This window comes from Myotis myotis, unplaced genomic scaffold (assembly GCF_014108235.1).
Source record: "Myotis myotis isolate mMyoMyo1 unplaced genomic scaffold, mMyoMyo1.p scaffold_m19_p_15, whole genome shotgun sequence".
In the NCBI taxonomy this organism is placed as follows: Eukaryota; Metazoa; Chordata; class Mammalia; order Chiroptera; family Vespertilionidae; genus Myotis; species Myotis myotis.
Window position 1 is genome coordinate 25,889,091 of NW_023416319.1, and position 26,133 is coordinate 25,915,223.

At 43.5% G+C, this 26,133-nt stretch overlaps 1 protein-coding gene across 1 annotated transcript; it reads left to right on the forward strand.

Annotated features, from left to right (window-relative positions):
- Positions 1-9,192: 9,192 nt before the first annotated feature.
- Positions 9,193-24,752, forward strand: ACTA2 (actin alpha 2, smooth muscle). Its single transcript, XM_036336689.1, has 9 exons — positions 9,193-9,346; positions 12,455-12,608; positions 13,938-14,066; positions 16,592-16,702; positions 18,252-18,336; positions 18,699-18,860; positions 20,259-20,450; positions 21,715-21,896; positions 24,461-24,752. Exons 2-9 carry the CDS (start codon positions 12,480-12,482, stop codon positions 24,602-24,604), a joined length of 1,134 nt encoding a protein of 377 aa, XP_036192582.1. The 5' UTR covers positions 9,193-9,346; positions 12,455-12,479; the 3' UTR covers positions 24,605-24,752.
- Positions 24,753-26,133: the final 1,381 nt, after the last annotated feature.

Consider the following 26,133-nt stretch of genomic DNA (forward strand, 5'->3'; position numbering starts at 1 on the left):
AGTGTGATGGCCACCCTTGGCTGCATTGCCCTCTCATCTGATCTCCCAACCTGTTCTAGCCTCCTGGCTGAGGCTCTGTCTGTGCACTGCGTTTTGGCAGGATATGGTTTGATTTTCCTTAAAGAGACAGAGGAAGGAGGAGAGAAACATTGATTTGTTGCTCCATGTATTTATGCATTCATTGGTTGATTCTTGTCTGTGCCCTGAGCGGAGATCAAACTCATAGTCTTGGCCTATCGGGACAGCGCTCTAACCAACTGACCTACCCGGCCAGGGCCAGGAGATGTCTATGGATAGACCTAGTGACCTCCTGCAGCCAGGGTGCTAGACAGCCACACTCTGTTGAAGGCAAAGAAGACAAAGCTGTCATATTATAATTTTAATCTTAAATGTGCGAAAGAATATCCAAAGCCAGAGAACTTCCTTATCTTGAGCATTTTTTCTCTTCTTTTCTTAAAATAAGCTAGGAAAACTTCCTGAAAATAACAATGTCTGAGATGGTCACTGCAGCTCTATTAAGGTTCGGGGGAAATAAAAAATTGCGTAACTAACTACATTCCTGAGTTCCCTCTCTGTGTGGAAGGACAGTTTGTCCTAAGAAAATTCCATCACAGCAGCTGTCTGACAAAGTTTGCAACCTAATGGAGAGTGTAGGGAGGATGTGAAGAAATACAAGAGCTTACAACCAGGAAATGTGATAAGAAAACCTGTGTGCTGTGGGAAAAGGAAACTTTACGACATTAAAACGTTTGTAAAAGTTGGAGTGAAAATTGCAAGGGGGCAGCAAATGAGAGGCGTGGGAGGGAGCCTCCTTGGAGTGTTCTTGCTCTGCTAATAGTTGAATTCTTGTAGCTACACAGAGGGCAGGAGGCCAACTGGTACAAAATATGTAGATATTCTATGCAAAATAGATGGATGTGTAGTCTAGACTTAGGGCCTGTTGGAACAAACAGATATCAGTAAGAGGTGAGACGGCAGAATAAGAAAGAAACTTTAAGTCTAGCTGGAAGGTAATTAGTCTATAGCATTGTCAAAAGGTATGGCATACAAAAAAGGGAGGCAAGGTGATCTTTATTTTTTTAAGGAACAGAGATGGGCAGTAATACTCATTCAAGATACAGTACAGTGTCACTCATACAGTATCAAAAGGTTGGAGAATAAACAGTGAAGGGGTACTTAAAAGTTTCTTCAAATTTCCCGAGTACAGGAAGCCATTCTATAATAGTCCTAGAACCATCTTGCTTTCAATTAATTAACTGAGTGTACAAGGCACTCTCTATTCCAAAAAGCAATTCATCCTCTGTTATTGGATTGTTAGAAACTTTAACCTAGGTTTTTAGGTGAAGGTGAATGGAATCTGTTTTCCTGTGGATGTAACCCCTGGTGCTAGCTATACTTTCACAAGGAACATGGAAGACACCCACTTTTCTGCCTCACATCATCTCAGTGCGCCAGGCAGCCCTTGCGTCTCCCCCAGGGTCCTCACTTCTGAATGAACCTTCTCGGTTACTCAGAGCTGCTCCTGTGTGGCCAGGCTTCTGGGCCTCTCAAAACCCTCCACACACATCACTGGCCGTTTCCTTGATTATTAAAATGTAACACTGCTGAGAAACCAAGAGGTCAAGTCTTGAACTGCAGCTTTGCTAAAGCCAAGCGGGGGTCCAGGCTGCAGAGATTTGCTGTGTTTTATACACTGAGTGGCCAGATTATTATGACCACCCCATCAGTACGTCAGTGACACTTCCAAAAATACTGAATATTGAAAACTTCCTAAGCAAATACTCTCAAGGGTTTATTATTATTATTATTATTATTTGCATAACTAATTCACTTCATTGTACTGATGGGGTGGTCATAATAATCTGGCCACTCAGTGGAAAAGGAAATAAAAAAAAATTCTCCTCTTGGACCTTCGTTACTAGTTCAAGGCTTCCATTAGTGATAAATGAGTTTCTGAATTACCTTGTACACCATAAACTCTCTCCACAGTTCATGTGCCAAACCTCTTGCTGATGGTTTCTTCTTCCGCTTGCCTTTCCTATGTTGTTTCTCTGAAGTCAATGACTTTAATAAAGACACTTCATTGTTCCACCTTCCCGAGTGGGAACATGGTTGCGTCTCAGCTATTGTACTAGTATGTGCAGTACATCCTTTGGCTACCTTTGGGAATGCCCTGACCCTCTCAGAATACATCTGGCTAATCCTTTGTTTTAACATCAGGTTCAAAGTCATGGAGACTTAAGTTTGAATCCCAAACCCGTTACTCAGTGATGGTGTGACCTTGGATAAGTTACTTGAACTCACCTTCAGTTTCCTAATGTAAAGAATGGCTACGTTAATAGTACAATTGGTGCCTAATAATGCTTACAGATGAATAGATGTTTGTTGTTGTTAGTAATGCTATTGCAGCTCTGAAGTGCCCACTACTGCTCACAGCCACGTGACCCTCTACACACGGCTTTCTTTATCCCAGGATCCTTTGCTCCACCACACCATCATTATGTCTCTAGTTGATAACAGCTGATACTTTCTCTTCTTTAGCTGACGCCTCAACTGTGTCCATGATTCTGGTCTAAAGCATTACATATATCCTCCTCGGTATTGCTTTTTTTCTCCTCTGATGTGCTGGGTTCCAATTCCCAAACACTCCATGGCGGTAATATCAACAATTCTATATTTATTCACTGATTTGTTTCTAGAAGACCCATAGCTTGGTTTCTAGACTAAATAAGTGACTATCAGTCTCCACAGAAACGCAGCGAATCCACCCTTCCACCATGTCATCCACACTCAGCATCAGAGTGTCATCGAGTTGGAAAGAGCCCCAGAATGTCATGTGATTCTGCCCCTTCGCCCAGTGATTCCCAAATCTCAGTATGGAAGGGGTTGAGTGAAGAGTAACTTTACGGTAGAGAAACCTGACAAACCTTAGCCAGGTACGTAGTGATAATTATCTAGATAGCCTGTGGTGATGCGAATGGCACTTTACCTCTGGTGTCTTCCTCCCAAACCATATAATCTCAGTCTAATCACGTGAAAAACATCTGGCAATTCCCAGTTGAGGGGCATTTCACAAATACCTGAACAGAACTTCTCAAAACTGTAAAGGTCATTAAAAATGAGGAACGTCTAAGAAACTGTCACAGCCATGATGAGCCTAAGGCAGGGGTCCTCAAACTTTTTAAACAGGGGCCAGTTCACTGTCCCTCAGACCGTTGGAGGGCCAGACTATAGTTTTAAAAAAAACTATGAAAAAATTCCTATGCACACTGCACATATCTTATGTTGAAGTAAAAAAACAAAATGGGAACAAATACAATATTTGTATTTGCATGTGGCCTGCGGGCCATAGTTTGAGGACCCCTGGCCTAAGGAGACAGGACAACTAAATGCAATGTGGTGTCCTGGGTGGGATCCTGAAATAAAAAAAACTAAGAAAATCTGAAAATCTGAATAAAGTATGGATTTCAGTTAGTAATATGGTATCACTATTGGTTCATTCATTGTGGCAAATGTACCATACTAATGTAAGATGTTAATAATAGGAGAAACTGGATATGAGGTATACAGAAACTGTACTATCTTTACAACTTTTCTATAAACCTAAATGTATTCTAAAATGAAAAGTTTATTGTAATCAATTTAATGTGGGATCTTCCTCAGGGATTTCGATTTAGAAGGTGTGTTTGGGTGGGAAGGGGTTCAGGTTTCTGTATTATTAACACACTCACTTATTGATTCCAATGCAGTCAATTCACAGACCATGCCTTGAGAACCCTGGTCTGCTCTGAAAGTTCTCCTAGTTGGGTGTACTTTTGATGCCTGTGTCCCATCCCAGGTGGTCTAATTTAATTGATCTGGAATGTGGCCTGGGCATTGATATTTTTAAAATTCTCTTAAATGATTTGAGTTGCAATCAAGTTTAAAAATTATTTTTCTATCCCGGTGCTGTCCAATATGGAAGCCACTCGCTACATGTGGCTATATAAATCTAATTAAAATAAAATAAATCAATTCCTACCCACATTGCAGTGATGTGTATTGACAGGTGGCTAGTGGCTACTGTATTGGACAGTACAGATACTGAATATTTTCATCTTTGTAGAAAGTTCTGTTGGACAAAGCTAGCCTACTAGTATATCATTGGTGTGGAGGGACATTTGTGGTCTTCTCCAAAAGCCTCTGAAAGGAAGAGCCCCTTCACATTCCCTGTGAGTCATACACAGGGCAGGCTACTCTAATCACTGGTGAAGAATAACCAGCTTACCCTGGTTTGCCTGGGACTTGCTCAATCACTGAAAGTCTCACGTCCCTCAGGTATGGGTAGACCATGACAGTCACGCTAGAGATCCAGGGCCTCTGCAAAGGAGAGCTTCAGCCAGGAGGAAGCTGGGAGCTTTGAGTCTAGTTGGGGTAGAAGGGAGGATCTGATGCTGGGAATGTTTTCTCTAACTTAAGCCAGCTGGTGAGAGTATTGTCTTGTGTGCCCAGAATTTCATGAGGCGGGGATGTTGAGTAGTGAAGTCATCTGCCTTTGCATGATGGTTTAGCCTCTTGCTCCCTGCTAGCTCTGTGGATGCTGACAGCCAGGCCACTACCCACACCTCTGTGTATGTCCTTGAATTCAGTCTCTGGTCAAACTCACACATATCTGGATCAGAATCCCTGCTCCACCCCTTGCTAGCTAAGAAGCCTTTTGTAAGACATTAACTTATCAGAGCCTTCGTTTTCTCACCTGTAAAAAAAGAATAATATTTTCCCTTATGGTTGCTGTGAAGATCAAATGAGTTTATAGAAGTAGAAAAATAGCTCATAGTGTTATCTGATAAGTAGTCATTGAAATTATTATTATTTGCCCTCTCCTTAGAATACCTTTGACCTTTATTGTTTAAAAACCTCTTGTTAAACATTTCCTGTGTTTGATGAAGTTCCGTTCAAGAAACATTTACTGCGTACATCTGTGTTACTTTCAACAATAAAGATAGGCTTTAAAAAAATAAACAATTACTGCATGCTGTAGTAGGCTCTAGGAATGCACAGGTGAAATCAGCTAGTCCTTGCCCTCGAACCCATACAGTCTAGCCCGGAAGTTAGAGGCATTATTACAGAACAATGTAGCAAGTCCCACGAGAGAGGTGAACATAGTGTGGTCTAGGCAAACAGAGGAGGGCCGCGTAACCTGGGGTGGTGGTGGCGGTGAGCAGGGAAGTCTTACTGGGGGGTGGTGACACCTAATTGAGTTGAGGATGAGTAGAGCCAGAAGAACTTGAGTGAGGGGCGGAGTTAGAGAGGTGATTGCAGAAAGATGTTCCAGGCAGAGGGATGACATGGGCAAAGGTCTGAGGCTGTGAGTCTGATTTGTTAGTGGAAAAGTCCATTGTTCAGTATTACTGAGGAAGTGTTGGAGCACACTACTTCTGAGTGAGGGTACATAAGGTGAAAAGCAGGCAAAATGTAAACGCTGTTAACAAAGGGACAATAAATAGTGCCCTTGTCCTCCAGGAATTTAACTCAGCTTTTAAAGCTCTCTGTGCTTCATGTTTAAACCTTATTTTCCAAGTTATCTTTTGGTGACAACAAGAATGCTAGAAGTTGTTTTGGCTCCAAAATCTAACAAGGTGCTATTCTGCAATCCAACACACATTTTGTTCTTGTACAAGTGAATAAATAAAATAAAATAAAATAAAATAAAATAAAATAGTACTTGAAAGTGCACTTTTAATCTTGAAATTCATGGCATATTCTGGACACTCTGAAAGAGTAAAGAAATGAACAAGCTTACTCTACTTTCCTGCTTGTCCTCTATGAGATGGTAGACAGACTGTTTTAGTTTTCTGATCCCTTTCCTAACATAGGACTTGTATGCTATTTCTTAAGTGTCTATTAAATGTTAGTAATATATCCAATGTCAGTGCCACAGGTGAAAAAAATTTAAGCTGAGAAACTGTTATAAATGCCTTGACATGCAACAGGAAATACATCTGTGTATGAAGGGATGGGCTTATGGGGTAATACCGAATAATGGCCTTCCCAACTTGTTCGCATCCTAATCCTCAAAGCTTGTGAATGTGTTATCTGACACAGAATTTTTTTTTTTTTTAAAAAGGGAGCTCAGCCAGTGTGGCTAAGTTTGTTGGACGCCCTCCCATGCACCAAGAGGTCACCAGTTCAAGGGCACATGCCCAGGTTGCAGGCTCAATCCCAAGTAGGGTGTGTACAGCAGGAGGCAGTTGATCGATGTTTCTATCCCTCTCTCCCTTCCTCTCTCTAAAATCAATAAAAACACTGTTTTTTAAAGTGAACTTGCAGATGTGATTAAGTTAATGGTCTTAAAATGGAAAGATTATTCTAGCTTATCCAGCAGGGACCAATGCAATCACAAGGGTCTTTCTAAGAGGGAGGCTGGATGGTCAGAGTCAGAAGAACAGTTTGAATGCTACGCTGCTGGCATTGAAGGTGGAGGAAGGGACTGACCAGAGCTTAGAGGAAAGGTCATCACCTTGACTTTAGCCCAGTGAAACCTGTTGTGGATTCTGACCACAAGAACTGTCCTACAATAAACGTTTGTTGTTTGAAGCCGGTAGATTTGTTGTGATGTGTCAAAGCAGCGACAGGAAACTAGCCCAAGGTGCCTTGTTTCCTCTGCACTTTTGTTGTCTGAGAAAGTGTCTTTCTCAGGTCTAGATCTAACTTCCTCTCACAGAACTCCATGATAATAACAGGTAATAGTTACATAAAGCTTCCCATGGGCTAGGCAGTATTCTAGGTACTTCTTGTACCACACCCCTGCAGATGTGGTTAGAGTGGTAATTGTACCAACATGGGTTTGATGAGTTTGTCTGCTTGGGTTCTCTTAGAAGAACTCAGACTTTGGTTCTGAGGATTCCAGAACCTGGAGAATTTCAAGAGTGGGAGGTAGAAAAGATACCTTGCTCTCACTGTGTCTTGTCAAACAAAACAAATTTTATGAGCTGAACTAATAGCTAATGAGTGTGACCAGTCTAGAGAAAACAACTCCTACAGCCCAATTTTTCAACAGCACCAGAAAAATCATTTCCCTTACCAGACATCCATATTATGGGGATGTTTGCCAGTATTGACATGGCCTAATTTAAATAAAAAATTCTGGGAATAAAGAATAATTAAGAAATTGTTAGACAATTATTGAGCACACACTGCTTACTCAGCTCTGGCTTGGGCCCAAAAAGAGTTAAAAATTGTCCCAGATCTCAGGGAATTTATAATAAATCATCACTAAGTAATGTTACTAAGATGGTATATGAGGTTTGTAGAACAACACATCTGGAGATGATTCTTGACTTCGTGCTTATAGTTTAGAATTCATTTTATAGCTTTTCTGAACTGCAAGCAAATCATCAGACACTACTGTTTTCCTAACTGCTCCTTAGCTCCTTGGATACATGGCTGAGAGCCCCAGAGAATATCTGGCCACTCGACTGGAGATTTCTTTTACACACACGTTCTCATCCAGAGCTGCTTTCTTTCACGGAAGACACTTGGATGGGTACGAAAAGTATAAATCCCAAGTCCAGACAATGAGGCCATTTAATCAACTGCTCAGAAATTTATTTTCAGAGCAAGAGAGAAAGGAGCGAGAAGGAAGGAAAGAGGAAAAAAAAGAAGGGAGGAGGGAAAGAGGAAGGGAAGAAAAAAAGGGGGGGGAGCTTGTAAGAAAAACAAAACCTTGAAGCGTCTCCTTGTATGTCTGTTTATTTATCATAGTATAATTACTGTCAGGCCTGTGGATGTACACTATAGTCAAGGAAGAAAATGACATAAGAACCATAAAGGTAAATACCAAAACTCTTTTCTTTGGTGTTTCAAGGAACATTCACTTAAGTAAAGTTACCAAGGGCTACACAGACACTGCTTGAGACAGAAGTGGGGGGAGGGGGAAACCCCACCTCTACTCAAATTGCCTCTGAATCAGGGAAATATAGACTTTTTTTTACTTCACATCATCCCTGTTGGAAAAACTATTGGCTTAATTCCAAATATTCAACTTTATGTTATATTATGTCATCGCCATATTTGAACATTTGGACAGATGTGTTTTCCAATTGATAAAAACTGCACACAGTTTTCTGAACAACACAGAGAAATTTATTATCATTTAGTCTTAGTCTATTTGAAAATTTAAAATAATCAACAGTGCAATTTCCCAAAGAGAAATACATCGGTAGCATAAATCAAACAGATCTGGCACAGTAACATGAGTGAATAGATGGCCACAGCTGTAAAATAAAGCCATTCATTCTGGGATTCCCTGCTCCCCCCCCCCCCCACATGTTGGATGTCAGCAGCCCAGAAATATTCAAGGTATCCATCAAAACTATTTTTATCATAAATTGAGTTAGAACCTTAGCTTGAAGGTGGAGGGAAGACCAATATAAAACATTGAGGTTGACATTGACACTTGGGAATGAGAGCTTAAGGCCCGATTGGCATTCATTCAATACCTGTCTTTGAGAAATCCCTGGGTCACCTGCTTTATCACCTGTCAGATGGGTCAGTAGGGAGAGAGGAGGGTCAGGGAGACTTCCCTTAAGCATGCTCTTTTCTTTCTCAAACTGCTTCTGTGACAGGACACTGAGTGGACACTCTACTCAAAGAATGTCCCCTAGTTGTGCTGCTAAATTGCTCAAATTAGCAGACATATCTCATGTACCAAAGAATTAAAGTGATTATGGTAATGCAGACTGCCAAGTTCCCCTGTGAAATACAGCCCAGCAGCCCTGTCTCCACTTCAATTCCTATTCCATTAACACCGCTCACGGACTCCATTTATAAACAGCCTTGACTCCCATAAAACCGTCACTCCCTGGATCTATTTATGGACAATGGAAGCAATATCTTTCTTTATTGCTGGCTACCTCTGTTAGAGAGTTCTTAAAAGGTTGCTCATTTAGGTTCTCAGCTCATTAGAATATGCCAGCAGGACAGCAGGCTGGCATCTTCCGAGGAATGTGCCAGCCGCGCCTGCATCTGCCCCCTTGCACCGGCTCAGTGCCTCTGGAAGGTTCAGCAGTTGTTCTGAAGGCTTGGGGTGTTTATCTTCCACAGGCAGCTGAGCTGCCTCCCATTTCATGAGCAGCGCCGTGGAATGCGGTGGAAGAGACCCAGGCCGCTGGCCACCCAGATTAGAGAGTTTAGTGCTGAGGTCCCTATATGGTTGTGTTAGACTGAACGACTGGCTCAAGTCTGTCTTTGCTCCTTGTTTGGGAAGCCAGTGGGAGGGGAGCAGGCCAAGGGGCTATATAACCCCGCAGCCTTCAGCTTCCCTGAACATCACCCAGAGCCGAGAAGCCCAGCCAGCACTGTCAGGGTAAGTGGCACTGCCCAGGGACGCGACTTAGCGATGCCAGGGGCTCTGATGCTACCCGGTATCCTCAGACGCTGTCCAAAGGGATTTGGCTGGGCTCAGGCACTCGGAAATTTTTGAATGAAGACTGCACTACTCATATGATTGTACTATTAAATTTTAGCTCTAATTACCTAACGTTAAAAGGAAGGCTAAGGAGCAGCTTGGTGTGGGGGAGGAGAGGGAGAGGAAGTTGAAATGAAATGTGTGTCACCTGTAAAATCTGTTTATGCTAAACCAACAGCCCAGATCTTATAACACATGTCAGGGATGCAGTCTAGCTGTTTGCATTTTCGTAATTTGTATCAATCACACATTTATTTATATTTAGGCACTGGAAACTCCAGTATTTGGGGTTCAGATGTGGTATGGCGAGTCTTCATTGGACTGGATTTTTGGTGCAGCGAAGGTGTCTGCAACTGGATTTTAGTTGCCTGGTCTTTGGTGTTGGCTGTTTGTGTGTGTGTTTCTGGGTTCCTCTGCCTCTAGCCGGCAGTGTCTTCTGTGCGAAAGGCATGTCTCTTGAATGTGTCCGTGAGCTTCCACGCCAGCAGTTGGTCTGGTCGCTGGGTGGTTTGCAGCAGAGCGCAGCAGGAAACCAGCTGAATCTTTTTCTGCAAGTAAAGAGAGAGGGCGCAGAGCGAGCATCTGACAGCTGCCTTGCCGAAGCCTTCTGCCTGTGTGGTTTGCATTTCTTTCAGCCTGCTCAGGCAGGCAGGACCTTGGAGCCAGCCGTGCCACCCCGGGCTGAACTTTGCCATAAATCAGGGCTTGGCAGGTTGGGCCTGAAATTGGGAGTTTTCACGCTGAGATTTTCCCCTTCCATTTTGTGACTCATGACTAAATATGGTTTGCTTTTCAAGACAGATGAGCTGGGAACTGCAACATCCCCCCCCCCCCCCCGCCTCCTCCCACTAGCTACTCATTTTTGGCACAAGATGCACCCGGTTGGAGTAAACCCCCTGACCCGGGTGCAGTTCCAAAAGCAGACTTTGGAGTGTGTTTTACCTAATTAGGAAATGCTGTGCGTGCTGCAAACCGTCTTGCCCAGGCAGGTTAGATAAGAGCTGGAAGTCACTGAGCCACTCCTTTCTGGGGACACAGGCTTCTTCTGTAAGGACCGTGCTCCTTTTAGAGATGATAAAATCCTTCTACGACTTTTTTTTTTTTCTAAATGAAAGTATATCTACTGGATTTTGAGCTTTTTTGGTCTGCGTGCTAGCGGATGCTGAGGGTCAGCCTACATTTCTGCAGTAAATTCAAACACTCCCCCCAACCCTCCCTGCCCAACACAAGGGGCTGTTAAAGACATGTATTCATGCTGAGCATCTCATCACATTTGTATTGCATCCTTTTCCAAACATCTTATCCTGTTTTCAGCTCTTACTTTTGGTTTGGAAAGTCTGCTTAGCACATCTGAAGAGAGGCTGTGATCCCGGGTGCCGGCGCCTCTGGCAAATGCCCTTGGACTCTGGACTGCTTCTCTGCTCTGTCTCCCTCGCACTCATGTCTCACTTCCCTCCTAGCCTCTTCATCTGCTAGAAAAGAAGCCAACTCCCACAGGGAAGGGTGAGAGAAGAAAGGGCAAGCCATTTCCATTTCCGTTCTTACAAGTGGAATCCACAAGTTGAGGGTTTCCTTCCTAAGCTTGGAGGCACTGTGGAAAGAAAGCAAAGACTAGCAATAAAATGATCTGATAATGATAATAATCACATAATGCTATTCATGATAATCATTAAAGAACAAATATTTATTGAGAACTCAATGCATGTAGCACCATAAATTATTTTATTTTTAAGAAAAATATTTTTATTGATATCAGAGAGGAAGTGAGAGGGAAAGAGAGATAGAAACATCAATGATGAGAAAGAATCATTGATTGGCTGCCTCTTGCACACCCCCTACTGGGATCAAGCCTGAAACCCAGGCATGTGCTCTGACCAGGAATCAAACCTCCTGGTTCATAGGTCAATTCTCAACCACTGAACCACACGAGCCAGGACCATAAATAATTTTAAATGTTTTTTTTTTACCCTTAACTGGAGAATATGTTTTTTATTGACTTTAGAGAGAGGAAGGGGGAGAGAGAAACACTAATGTGAGAGAGAAACATCGATCAGTTGTGACTGGTTGCCTCAGAGTACATGCCCAGACCTGGGAAGATAAAAACATATACAAAATACACCACTTCAAAATAACCCCCATCAGTATCTTGCTATATATGACTAATTATTTTGCAATGTATAAAAATACATTTCAATGGGATCACCAATGTTACTTCCTCTAACCTATTTCTCTTACATAAGAATATACCTGTAGCTTAGCCTTTTATTTATCTTCATGGCAGCAAAGTAATCGACTGCATGGTGAGTAATTTATTAGATTCTCCCTCACTTGTTGGACTTTGTGTTAGCCATGATTTTTCTTAATGGAGAATAACTTTGGCCCCTAAAATTTAAAGCACCTGCTTATTAGAATGTTTTCATGAGCCTACTGTTTTACCAAGGGTAAAATAAAAGTCCTCAAGATTCAAAATATTTTTCTTTTAAACATTTTACATTAAACATTTTAGCCGTTCAACATTTCCAAATTTTTCATACTGCCCACCCTTCAAAATCTACATTTTTGAAAAAATTCTTTTAAGCTCTAGGTAAAGAAATGTGAATTTGAGTGGATAGTGACAGCAGATTTCATTTACTTCTTTAACATGTGACGAGTGACTTGTCCCTGTGAGGATCTGGTCTCATAGTCTGATATTCCCACCTGGTCTCTACAGCTGTTCATTCATTCGCTCATTTAGTCAATGTTTAAAGTGCTTATGAACACATGAGACATGCCAGCCACTGTGCTAGAGGCCAGGTGTATGAACATGAACGTCAGAGTTTTGACTTATAAAAAGCCAGCAGTCTAATGGAAGTGCTTTGAGATAAATGTGTTAGATAAGGGACAGCTGTTAGTGCCCCAGGAGTCCAGAGTAGGGCCCCCAAACCCAGCCTGGAAGGTGGGAGTGGTCAGGTAAGTGTTATAACTGCTGGATGACAGCTGGGGCCGTTTCCTCCCTGTTCCCTGCAGGACCTTGTGACGCACTCCAGCCAAGATGTGTGAAGAAGAGGACAGCACCGCCCTGGTGTGTGACAATGGCTCTGGGCTCTGCAAGGCGGGCTTTGCTGGGGATGATGCTCCCAGAGCTGTTTTCCCATCCATTGTGGGACGTCCCAGACATCAGGTGAGCAAGAGCCTGTTTGGAACAGAGAGAAACAGAGCTATAGATTAGGCCCCTCTATGTCTGAGTGTCAATGGGTATCCATAGATTGTCTATTGTTTGCTTCCTCAAAATTATGTAACCTTGCTAAGAATATACCTCTGGTGATTAATGTCAAGAAATAAGTGCCAATGTCATATATAACACAGATTATCTGGTGGGTGTCTATCAGATATAAGCTTGCCCCTTTTCCGTAAGTTCTTTTTTTTGTGTAAATATAATCATTGTCATTATCATCATCATCATTATCATCCTCTAATATATACCTGCTCTTTGGAGAGAAACTATACTAAAACCCAGGTCATTCACCCTCAAAGAGCTTGATGTTAGATGAAAGTAAGCTTTGTTACCAACTGTAATTTTACACACCATTAGCTGTCAATAAAATATATCTGAACAGCCACATGGTAATTTTTTACATAATATTATGTATAAACAAAATGTTGGAGGCAGCCACATGGTAAAAACTGAGAATTTCACCCCAGAAATTCTCCTTCACATCAGAAATGTATTTTGCGCATTGATTTCTATGGCTCTCCATTTGGTGTATATTCTCAAGAACAAATAACAGAAGCCTCGCCCACTGAATACACAGTCTCTTTGTTGAACTGTGTGCAGTGGAGATATTTTGCACAAACCACTCTATGAATCTATAGTAGCCATGACTGTTTTTGCAATTCTAGAGCAGTCACTGTAGTGCAATGTAAAATTCCAGTAGTGAGAATTCTTTCTTTTCTTGTCTTAAGTGTCACCTTAATGATTAAAAAAATATGTCTGACAAATGTCTTAATGGTGATTAGTATTGGTCAGAAATCAAGCACTGGTGGTCATTTGTATGTAGACATAATGCTTCAGTTCATAATGATTAGAAAGTAATATTCAGCTTTAAAAGAACAGTCTATAAGAGACAAAATGCCATTTAATTTATATGTAAAATTTCATGCATTCATTCAACAAATAATTATTGCATGACAAATATGTGCCAGGCAATTTGTTATATCGGCAAAGCAGACAAACACAATCTCTCTGCCCATTGAGGAACACAGAAGGTACAACACACAGGTCAAGTTGCGTTACCCAGAGGGTCCTCTGCCATCTGGAGGCCGATTCGGGCCTATTTCCAATCAACTCAGGGATGTTGCTTAAGAACATAGTGATCCTAGGACTCAATATATTGCTCTTGGTACGAAAAGAGGACCTTGGTCTCCCAGTAATTTAACCCATCGTGACGGGACTGTCATCAATACATAAGTTTGGGGAGAGGCTGACTCGAAATGCGTTGAATCTTTTTAGGGAGTGATGGTAGGAATGGGACAAAAAGACAGCTACGTGGGTGATGAAGCACAGAGCAAAAGAGGCATCCTGACCCTGAAGTACCCGATAGAACACGGCATCATCACCAACTGGGACGACATGGAAAAGGTATTGGCGCTTCGCTGCAGGCTGAGCCCTCGGGCTGCAGGGACCTGATTCTAAACGTCAGGCTGCAATGGCCCAATTGTGTTTTTACTTGTTCATGTTTATTCTAGATGATCACAAACTGAGAAAAAAAATCCTGAAGTATTTATTTTAAAAAGAATTCCTTGCCTATCAGGGTTTATAAACCAATTAAAGTTCTGTAGGTGAGAACAGTCATTCATTGCCAGCAGTGGGTATTGCAGTCTGTTGCTCAGTTAAGCGGATTACGTCCCAGACCTGCATGGTCTGAGCAGCAGCCAGGATGATCCTTCTCTCATCAGAGGCTGCACGGCTCTGCCTCTCAGGGCAACACAGCTAAAGAGCAATTCAGGAGCTGGGAGTAGCCTCACCCCACCCATTCTTGAAAGCTTTTCATCAACTTGCCTTGAGCATTAAAAAAAAAGGCAGGGGGGGGGTGGGGGGGGGTGGGGGGAGGGAAGGGGGGCGCAAGTGGGGGTGGGGATAGTTTCACTGCAGAAAAGAGGGCTGACATTGTGGATTTGGCACATTCCCGAATGGCCCTCAACAGGTTGAAGCACAACAACCAACAAATTTTTTTAAATAAGTATTTTAAAAATATTTTTAAAGATATATTTTTATTGATTTCAGAGAGGAAGGAAGAGGGAGAGAGAGATAGAAACATCAATGATGAGGGAGGTTCATTGATTGGCTGCTTCCTGCACGCCCCCCATTGGGAATCAAAAGGGGACCTCCAAGTTCATGGGTGACGCTCAACCACTGAGCCGCACTGGCCGGGTTAAATAAATATTTTTAAAAGTGTCTTTTTGTGTTGCATTTAGGTGGAGTCTTTATCTCCGAGGCCCATGTAAAAGTGCTAATGAGGAGCTAAGTTAAATCCTAGGGTTTTGGTGTTTTATGAGGCACCATAGAAACACAGGTGGTCAGAGAAAAGGCAGAAGGAACAATGAGAAAGTGGCATAAAATTTGTTAAGTGCAGCCAAATATATTAGAACCACAACATCTGGAGTTTTATTCATCGGCTCCGTGCGCACATGCACACATTTAGCAGTTTAAAAAAAATAGTGCTGCTAGAATTGATCAGTAATAATGCTGGAACCTTGGCTTCTGGACAAAAATTGCATTGCATTAGATTTGTTTGGTCTAAGATTCTGGATTTGGGTAATACTGCACTTTGCTCTGAGGAGAGGATGTTAATAGGGGATAAAATTCTTTCAGGTGGTCTCCGTAGAGCTGCCAGCATCTCAGAATGTAAGCTCCTGGAGAACAAATAAAGCATTTCATTGTTTCTAATGGATGGGGTGGGGGTGGGGGAGACAGAGAGGAAGGGAGAGAACTGGTTGCTTTTTAAATGATGTTTCATGGTAACCGCAGCAGGTAATATGACTGGCAGGATTTCTTGAGTACGCTGATGCTTTTAGTCCATGAAAGAGCTTTCAGAAATCTCATTTCCTTTCCAGAAACTACGAATTCAAAACCAAAGAAACCGGGACGAGATAAAGAGTGTATAAAGTTCATCTTGCTTTTGTGAATTTATAATCTTTCCCCAGCAGTTCTTGCTTTGTTTTAATTCTGGAAATATCTAATATTCATGATGCTAGAGAGAATTGTCATACTTTTAGAAATAATCCATTTAGCCCTTTGTACCATGGTGTTGCTTTTTGTGGCATCCAGGGATTAAAGAGGAAGCACAGCACACGTATGTCCAAAGTACATTCACGCAAACGCGCTGTACGTGGGCACTGACTTTGGAAATACCTGAAGGCCAAACCTGTGCCAGTGAACGGAACGGCTAGAGTGCGCAGGGGAGGCAGCTTCTCCAGGCCTGGAGAGCCAATGGGGTGGCGGGGGGAGGCTGGAAGCAAGGTGACCTGCCTTCGTTAAGCATATACCACAGAGGGAAACTCCCCTAAAGTATTAAAAAGGCAACTAGGTCTTCAGGCCAGCTTCATCCTTCCATTCATGTTTTCATGCATTTATCCTGTTACTTAACTAAGTTATTTCCCCGCGAGCATGAACTAAAATAGGATGAGGGCTTCAAGAAGACAAAAGATAACGTTTACTCTGGGCCAGGCACTGGGCTAAACAGTAACTCTAGGGTTTCCTTACTTAATTCTCGCCAAGAAATGCTAAGGATTTTCATATTAGCCGTGGTGAGACTGGAGCTGAAGGGGGTTAAAGTTTGCCTACGGGCACACAACCAAGAAGTGGCTGAGCTGGGATTTGAACTCAGACCTGACTCCAAAGCCCGTGCCTTGACCACTGCACCATCCTGCCTCACAGACCTGGGTTTGGGTTTTTGCTCATTTATCTACTGGCTGTAAATCCCTGCATAAGATACTCGGAGTCTTGGAGCTTCAGTCTCATTGGTCAAAGGGTAGACACATAATGAGTACTTGTCACATTTTATTTGGCCCCGGTTTCATGGAGCTCATGCTGGTATGTCCCTTTTCGGGGTCTGCCGTGCCCCAACATCACGTCATTGTGCTTCTCCTCCATCGCCCCCCTAGATCTGGCACCACTCTTTCTACAATGAACTTCGTGTTGCCCCTGAAGAGCATCCAACCCTGCTCACCGAGGCACCCCTGAACCCCAAGGCCAACCGGGAGAAAATGACCCAGGTAAATACCCACTCTGGGGCCCAGCACTTCAGGTTGGGAAAGTCCATCTGGGAGGGGCTGTACAGGACAGCAGAGAGCTGGCCCAGCCCAGCAGGCCCCTCCAGACCCACAGAGTTCCAGGAACTTGGGGATGCGACAGGACAGGACCATCCTGATGTACTCACATCCTCACTGCAGGAGCTATCACCCTCTGACCTCCACGAGCAATAGGACATTTAAGAGATTTCATTTAGGTTCAAAACTTCTAAGGAGAAGTCATTTCAAAATGCAGGACAACATACAGTGGGGAATTTTGGATCTGGAGTCAGACAGATCTAGTTTGAAAACTGGACCTGTCACTTATTAGCCATGTAACTTGAAGCATCCACTTAATTTCTCAGAGCTTCAGCTTTCTTGTTTAAAAGTTGGGAATATTAGTACTATTATCTTTCAAAAGCTCGCAAAGATTTGTGAGTCACAATGTTTGATAAGTACCGCGTGCTAACCGATTGCGCAACTGGAGCTCCGTGAGTCACATGTTAAATGTGTGCCTTGGTGTTTGGCACACTACACATTCAATAAGTAATAGTTATTACTGTTGTTATTGTGACCAACAGCAGGAAACCATCCCTCCACCAGCCGGACACAGGATTCCGGTTTGGGTGAGCTATGCAATTAGAACACCTAATGTCAATTTCATGCTCACTGTGGTTAAGCACTGGGCCAAGCATTTTATATGCATTGTCTCTTTAAACCTTAACAATGTGTGAAGCAGAACGTATCATTATCCTAATTATGTAAATGAAGAAATTGAGGCTCAAATACATTTGGTGAATGTCCCAAGGTCACACAGCAGAAGTGGCCAGAGCCTGGAATTGACCCCCAATCTTTTGGGCTTGGAGAATAACACATGTAAAGACTGCAAGGCCTTTTCCTGGGAGGAGCTCTGAGCGCTGACAGCAGCACACGAGCAGCTATCCTCTACAGGGAAACGTGTGCCGGGGAGCCGCTCCAGATAGCCAGACACGTTGTTTCCAATGGGCATCGTTGTTCCTGTGAGTGGCGTGAAGGCAGGAAAATAGTTGAGGATGATGGCTCTCTAGCAAATGATGTCAGACATTCTAGTGAGCAGTCAGAGCTGGGAAGGTTTGGCATATGGAGAAAGGCAGGCCTGCGGGCATCTCAGTGTGCACGAACTGGCCGTGCGTGACTCAGAGGAGCTCTTGTTCTCATCTTTTCCCTGGACGGCATGAGCTGGGCGGAGTGTTTGGCCCTCATATGTGGTCCTCTGCCAGGAAACAGGGCTCTTTCCACCGCAGCCAGAGCGACCTCAGAATCTAGGGCTGGCATTGACCCAGCAACTACATAAAAAGTGGAACCAAATACATAGAACCGCAGGCAAACCACAGAACGAGGCCAATCACAGCCCATCTGAGCCTCAGGTTTAAAGGTCTTTTTCCTTACGCCAGAAAAGCCAAGCTCTGCATTCACCAACAAGAAGATTAACTTCGCATTCACCAACAAGAAGATTAACAGCGTCACTAATTTAGTTCTTTGGGTTGCTTTGCAGATTATGTTTGAGACGTTCAATGTCCCAGCCATGTATGTGGCTATTCAGGCGGTGCTGTCCCTCTACGCCTCTGGACGTACAACTGGTAGGTGCCTGAGAGGAATGAGAGCCTCCACGGGATACACCATCAGTCATGGGATTTGGTGTTTGTAAATAGGTGTGTTGTGATGACGGAGGGTTACTGAGAATTGACAGGGCCATCCTAGGCCTAACAGGTCTGTTGTCAACGTTTAAAAATGAGCCCCTGAACTTGTACTTGAACAGGACTTCTATTGTTGCTCTCTTCCTGCTCTTTCATTTCCCCAAGCCTGTCCCTTCTCTCCTAGCCAACCAAATGCTTTCTTTTATTTCTTTCAAATAAGAAGCTTAGAAATTTCCTCTCCCCTAGACCAGCAAGTCCCATGCAGGCTGCTGTTGTGACTTTTATTGTGCTCAATTGTCCACCAGGCATCGTGCTGGACTCTGGAGATGGTGTCACCCACAACGTACCCATCTACGAGGGCTATGCCCTGCCCCACGCCATCATGCGTCTGGACCTGGCTGGCCGAGACCTCACCGACTACCTCATGAAGATCCTGACGGAGCGTGGCTACTCCTTCGTGACTACGGGTGAGGCCCGTGGGAAGGAACAGAAGAGATGTCCTTCCTAGTAACGTACAGACCACAGTGACTATCCAAGGAAATGATGGGAGGGAGGCTGCAGATGGACTGCAGAGCCAAGCATGGCTTTTTTTTTTTTTTAATTGGATAAAATTGCAAAATGATTATGCTGTTTCCTTGGAAGAACAGTAATAGCCATCTTGTATGATGAGCTAGTCAGAGTTGGGTTTTCTGAACACTTGTTAGTCCCCTCCACTCACAAACAGAAAAGAGAGAGTGCAGACACTAAGGATAGTATGCGTGGTGATTGGCAATCTTTGGAGACATCTCGACAGGGCTTGGGGATCACTTCTACCACTCACTTGCTGTGTGACCTTGAACAAGTTCCCCAACCTCGCTACGCCATAGTCTCTCAGGTGATTGTGAGTAGTAAATGAGATAATGCACATGGAAACCCAGTACAGAGTAAGCATGCAATAGTTATTAGCGAGTATTAAGAACAACCCAGCAGGCAGTCATATGTGTATCTTCAGACTCTGAGCTGGTGCCACCCACAAGAAGCAGAGTCGATGTTATAGAGACATTGGGACATCCTCAGTGGCCTTGGCCCTGGCTACCTGCCCTCCCCTCACCAGTTTGGCATTGTCTAAACAGGCAGGTTTCTGAACATGCCGGTGGCTGATTCTAGGCTCCACGTTTGAGCCCTGCAGATGTTAAAGTCTCCTCTAGGAGTAGGGAGTTAAATTAATTTTGTTCCTGACTCTACTACCCACAAGTACCCCTCAAGATACTTCCAAAAGGTTCCCAGGGTCCAGATGGAACCAATAGCTTAGGACTTCGGAATGCAGGAGTCTGAAAGGTGTCTGCCTGCCCACTCTTCCATACCTCCTTCCACATGCACCTGGAGACTCTGGACAGGACTGGTCCTGAGCCAGGGCCTGCCCCTCTCTAGAAGGTGATGCATATGCCAATGGTTTGAACTGGAATCTACCTGGTCTAGGAGACATGGATCTCCAGAGCTTTTTGAAAACAGTGAGGGCCCTCAAAAGACTTTTTCAGCATAAGACTTCCAGGTCAACTGAAAATCCAATATAACTAACGGTTGTAAAACAGAGAGTGATCAGTTAATCCTGCAAGAACACAATGTACAAAAGGGTTTCCTGCTCTGTGCCTTTCTCTAGCCAGTTCCTTTTATTCCCATCACCATTTGCTGGGTAATATTTACTAAGGGTCTACGATGTGTGAGGCACTCTGCTAGGAAGAAAAGTGGTTCCCTGGTGGACCTATAATTTAATTGCCATCATGGATTTGGGGTTGCAGAATATTAAACTTACATACTGTTTTGAAGGAACCAGTACTGTGGGAGGGACTGAGGATTTTACTACCCTAATGCTTGTATCTCAACAGCTGAGCGTGAGATTGTCCGAGACATCAAGGAGAAACTGTGCTATGTAGCTCTGGACTTTGAGAATGAGATGGCCACTGCTGCAACCTCCTCCTCCCTTGAGAAGAGCTATGAGCTGCCAGATGGGCAAGTGATCACCATTGGGAATGAGCGCTTCCGCTGCCCGGAGACCCTGTTCCAGCCTTCCTTCATCGGTAGGCAACAGCGTCACATCCTGGGGCAGGGAGGTCACCCCATCCCCCCTACTCAGCCAGCCTTTGGCCACCAGTGCTCTTCTGCATGTGGGGGCATGTGACAGGGCCACAAGGCCAAACACATTTCTAAATCAGGGCAAAGAAGGTCATGTTTATCAAGTGAAAGACTTCAGAAGGCCAGGAAAGGACTTTTCATTCCAAGCAACCCTATGTAGTAGTTAATCCAGAAGCATTCTTGGTGTGTGGTTTAGGGTGAAAGTCAAATATTATTCATGCGTAGGACACAGTGGAGCCACTGGATGGATGGGAAGGGCATACTGAGTGCTGAGAGTTTTGGAATGGGAGGGGGTGAGAAAAATGGAAGAGCCTGTGCCTACATTAGCACTGACCTTGAGAGAAAGTTTAGCAGAGCTGTTTACAGAGGGCAGGCTCTGGGTGGGGTGAGCCTGGGTTTGAGTATTAGTTCTACTTTCATGTTCTTGGGAAAATCACTTAACTTCCCCAAGCCTCTGTGTCTTCATCTGTAAAATGAGGATTGTAGCAATGTCTATGTCATAGGGGGGCTGTGAGAATTACATGAGATATGTGTGGAGCACTTAGCCCAGGGGCTGGCCAAAACAAGCTAGCAATAATCACTAGATATTGTCAGAAATTAATAGTTAGGTATTATTATTATTATTATTATTATTATTATTACTACTACTATTACTATTACTATTTTTATTATTCATCATCACAGCACTGCAAAAGATAAGGGCTATTTAGAGGTTCTGTTTAAAAGACCCACATCAGAAATTAACAAAAAGTTCAGATAGAAAAACATTACCAAGATGGAAGAAAGATGAGTCTTGGTGCAAATGAGATGAGCACTTTTCTGATGGTTCAGCTTCAGGGGTGAGAATGAGACAGCAGCCAAGGAGAGACTTGGGGGAGTTGTGAGCAATGGCTGCTACACGGGCTTAGTGCAGAGCCTTCTCCAGGGAGACTCAAGACTTTGCCCCTGATTCAAACCAGACTTAGTAATGAGTATTAAAAATCGGTGACATTACATTGCAGCCCCCCTCCTCCCAGCAGGGCCTCCTCATTAGACAAGAGGTAGGAGGACATGGAGCATTCCAAGGACCTATTGGTCTCTGAGATGGGAGGTTCCTCGATTATCATGTCTGCTTAGCTTCAGTCAGCGTAAGATCTTCCACGTAGCTCTTCCTTGTCTGACCTGGGTCGACCCACCAGCCAAGGACTATGGCCTGCGTCTCTTTTCCAGGGATGGAGTCCGCTGGCATCCACGAAACCACCTACAACAGCATCATGAAGTGTGATATTGACATCAGGAAGGACCTCTATGCGAACAACGTCCTCTCAGGGGGCACCACCATGTACCCCGGCATTGCTGACCGCATGCAGAAAGAGATCACGGCCCTGGCACCCAGCACCATGAAGATCAAGGTACAGTTTGGTGACAGACCCCACGGCTCTGCTGCTGGTGCCAACCCTGCCACCAGGCGTGAAGGACTCTGCAGAGCCATACATGGTCACATGGTTTAGGGTTAGGCAGAGGGTCCGAGTGTACAAGTTCCACACTTTCCAGGACATAAGTCAATCCAGTTCATAAGAGAAGTTGAATTATCTTGTACAACATTTAATCTGTAATTATTCTTGTCTATCAGCTACATTTAGCAGCTGGCGATAGAGATCAACAAAGCTGCCATGTGCCCATTTCTCTTTAAAGTACATATTTAGTTGTGTTTCCTCATCAGAAAATAGTGCATCTCATGTGTAGAACATTAAAAGAAAGTGACAGAGGAGCCAGATATATTTCTGAAGAGGTTTAAACCCTGTACATTCAATAGCATACCCCTTTTTTCCACTACGAAACGTGATCACCTCTCAGTGGCCAGGAATGAGGATTTGATCTTTACCTGTCTGTCTGGCACACCTTTTGATATAGGGACTCAAAAACACAGGATGACCAAGCTCAGTCCTGGAGCCATCCAGGACCCCTGTAGTATGTCAGGTTTGAGTCCTAGTCAAGGGAGCTCAGAGGTTAAACAGAGATCATTCTTTGGAGGCAATCTCACAGAGGGTGGGCGACTTCTCAAAAGCTGTTATCGCTCTGTGAAATCAGGGCCACGCTGGGAACCTCTTGCCCCGGTCACATGGAGCGGAGCGGCAGAAGGAGCAGTGCAGGTGCAGTTCACACACATGAAAAGCACTCGAACTAGTTCTGTGATTTGCACTTCTCTCTCTCTCTCTCTCTCTCTCTCTCTCTCTCTCTCTCTCTTTGGAAAGGGTATGCAGGTCACATAAAAGAGTGCTGGACTGAAGTACTTTGTAGTGTCGGCTCTAAGAGACTGTAGGTGAGAGATGAGACCATTTTCTGAGGACTCTGATCTGCTCTCACCCCCTCCTCTTCCCACCCTGAAGGGAGCCAGGCGAAGCCAGCTGCTGAGCTCATGGACAAAGGGAGCCTAGGCTGGGGGTCTGTTACAGAGAGAGGCTGTAGCTCGAGTTGAGTAGTTCCTAGTTCTCCAAACTTGGCTTCTTGAATAGAAATGAATGTGGAACTTTGGGCTCCAGTGTGGTAAGAGAAAACCACTAAACCTTAGGCCATAGTAGATCATGACATTAGGGGAAACAGAAACTGGAGGACCAGTCTACAGGAACTCTGTGCACTAGCTTTACAGCTTTCCTGTAAATCTAAAATTATCCCAAATAAAAAGGTGACTTCTAAAGCAACCAAACCAAACCACAAAGACACCTGGGAGAGGTCCAAGTTTGAATATTGGGTCTGACGTGTACACAACCAGTGTGAGCTAGCCCATTACGTAAGCCTCTCCCAGTCTGTTTCCTCATCTGTAGTGTGGGAGTAATTGAATACTTACTGTTAGAAGCAGTTGGAAAAATTAAATGAGCCCTGGCCATTGAGGCTCAATTGGTCGGAACATCGTCTCATACACCAAAACGTGGTGAGTTTGATTCTCGGTCGGGGCACGTGCCCAGGTTGTGGGTTTGATCCCTGGTTGAGGCAACCGATCAATATTTCTCTCTCTCTTCCTCTCTCTAAAATCAAATTTTAAAATAAATAAATAAATAAAACTAAATCAGATAATACATATCAGGACAAATGCTTAGCATAATGCCTGGCACATAATAAATACTCAGTAAATATTAACTATTTGTATTAAAAATAAATGTTCAACCAGAGCTTGGGGGATAAACAGAAATTAGACCTTTTTACCGTGGTTTCAGAAATGCCTTGTCTGTTTGGCCCAAGTGTCCATATTCATTTCTACCCAAATATCCAAGTCCGGAGTGGAATTTGCCACAGCCATGTTGGGGGTTGTTGCAGGTAGACAAGACCCCTGGCCTGATTCACTGCTCTCTGCACCTCATTCAATTATTTAAGAAATATTAGCATATTAAATATTACCATGTCAGGCCTCTGTCGGCCAGTGCAGGTTACCCAGGACCTGTCCCAGGAAAAAGGTCACCCAAGCCGGGAACCCCTCACCCCTCACTGTTACTCAGTGCATCTCCATGGGATTAATCAGGTGGGAAAACAAACCTGTACAGTAAGTTCTGGCACAATCCAAACTTTTCATTGTAGACTCTGGTGGGTGTTTCTACAGGAAGTATGTCGTGCTGAGTTCTGAGGCTCAGTTCATGGACATCAAAGACTTCATCAGGGCTCTTAAGCGGGGGCCTTGCAGGGCTTGGGGCCAACTTTCAGCTTGCCCAACGGAATTCTGAATGTGGTGGGGTGTTGTGGGTGCTTTGGAGTAGACTGTGTAAAGGAAGCCAGAAAAACAAATGTGCTCAATGAAGACTCTCTAAACCCAGAAGCTATTCCACAGTCCGCTGGGTTAGGGTTCAGGTCAGACATCTGACAGCCCAGACTGTCTCTGAAGTCCATGAGACCTCAGCCAGATCCACCAAATCAGGACCCTGGTAGCAGCCAGGCCCCGCCCTCGCGCACACTAATGGCCCTTCTTTCTCATCCTAACCAACAGATCATTGCCCCTCCGGAGCGCAAATACTCGGTCTGGATTGGCGGCTCCATCCTGGCTTCTCTGTCCACCTTCCAGCAGATGTGGATCAGCAAACAGGAGTACGATGAAGCCGGGCCATCCATTGTCCACCGCAAATGCTTCTAAAATCCTTCCCTGCTCTCTTTGTCTCTAGCACACAACTGTGAATGTTTTGTGGAATAATGCCTTCAATTCTTCTCCATATCATTCCTTGCCAACGCTCTGACTTGTCGCCTATGTGTTTTTTAATAAACCTGAACTATGTTACCTGTCACCTGTGGCCTTGGCCTCTCTGCAGCACCCAGATGTCTCACGGTTCTGTTAGGCTGACCTCACCGTTTGCAGAATGGCTCCCTCTAGTGGGGCAGCCGAGGACATGACACGACTAGGATGCGTGTGTTACCCAGAAAAGGGTAGAATCGCATTCATATGAGAAGTTCTGACTAAATGATGTTAGTGGAAAGAACTTGAAAATACATAGAAGATAAATATAAACGTAGATTAAAATGTATCAATAGGATAATCCACACTGATTTTACAACTTGCTGAGTAATTATATTATTTTGCTCTGTTTAAACCTCAGTTAGCATAACCCCGCTGGCGTGGCCTATGAACTAGGAGGTCACGGTTTGATTCCCGGGAGGCAGCCGATCGATGATTCTCTCTCATCATTGATGTTTCTCTCTCTTCCTCTCTGAAATAAAAAAGAATATATTCTTCAAAAACTTAACTTCAGTTAGCCTAAAGGGTGTGTGTGTGTGTGTGTGTGTGTGTGTGTGTGTGTGTATACATACATTCGTATATACAGGGTGTCCCCAAAAAATGTATACACACTTTGAATGATTATAAAGCCAGTGGTTATTAATATACAGTTCATTTTCAAAATTTAAAATAATCTACAGAAATTAGTCTTTTTTTTTTTTTTTTTTTTTGTCAACGCCTGTTTTCAAATCGATGACCGTTCTGGTCCAGGCACTGCTGATAATGCAAAAAGCAATGGAATTGCAAACATCCAAGACTCATTTTGTTTGGTAATTGTGGGCTCTCAATTCATCAATTGTTGCTGCTTTAATACCATAAACTTTATCTTTTATGTATCCCCATAAAAAATAGTCTAGTGGCACTTTAGGATAAATTTTTTTTGGTCAAAGCTTAGTCTGGCTTCACCCATTATTTCAAATCAGTTAAACCTGAAAAGGAGTGAAAATTAAGTGAGTTATCAGTTTTTAAAGTGTGTATACATTTTGTGGGGACACCCTATATGTTTATACATACACACAAATATGACTTTTAATATACAACATATTAAACTTAATAAATATATATTAAAAGAAGATATGACTTTAAGTTTATTAGAGGAAATGGATTAAAAAAAACCATTAAGAAACATGGTTCTAAAATCTCATCACACATACGGAGCATCTGTTTCCCTTCTCCAGATCAGTATCTGTCTCTGGAAGATACTAAAGACACAGTTACACCAGAAGGGATGCGACAGATGACAATACTTTCCAAGGACCACAGGAAATCATCATACAAAGGATTTTACACATAACCTCATTTATTTGTTCTTCATAACTGTATGGTGAAAATATTATTGTCATGCTCATTTTATAGATGAGGAAATAGAACTGCAAGCTTCAACTTCTATTTTA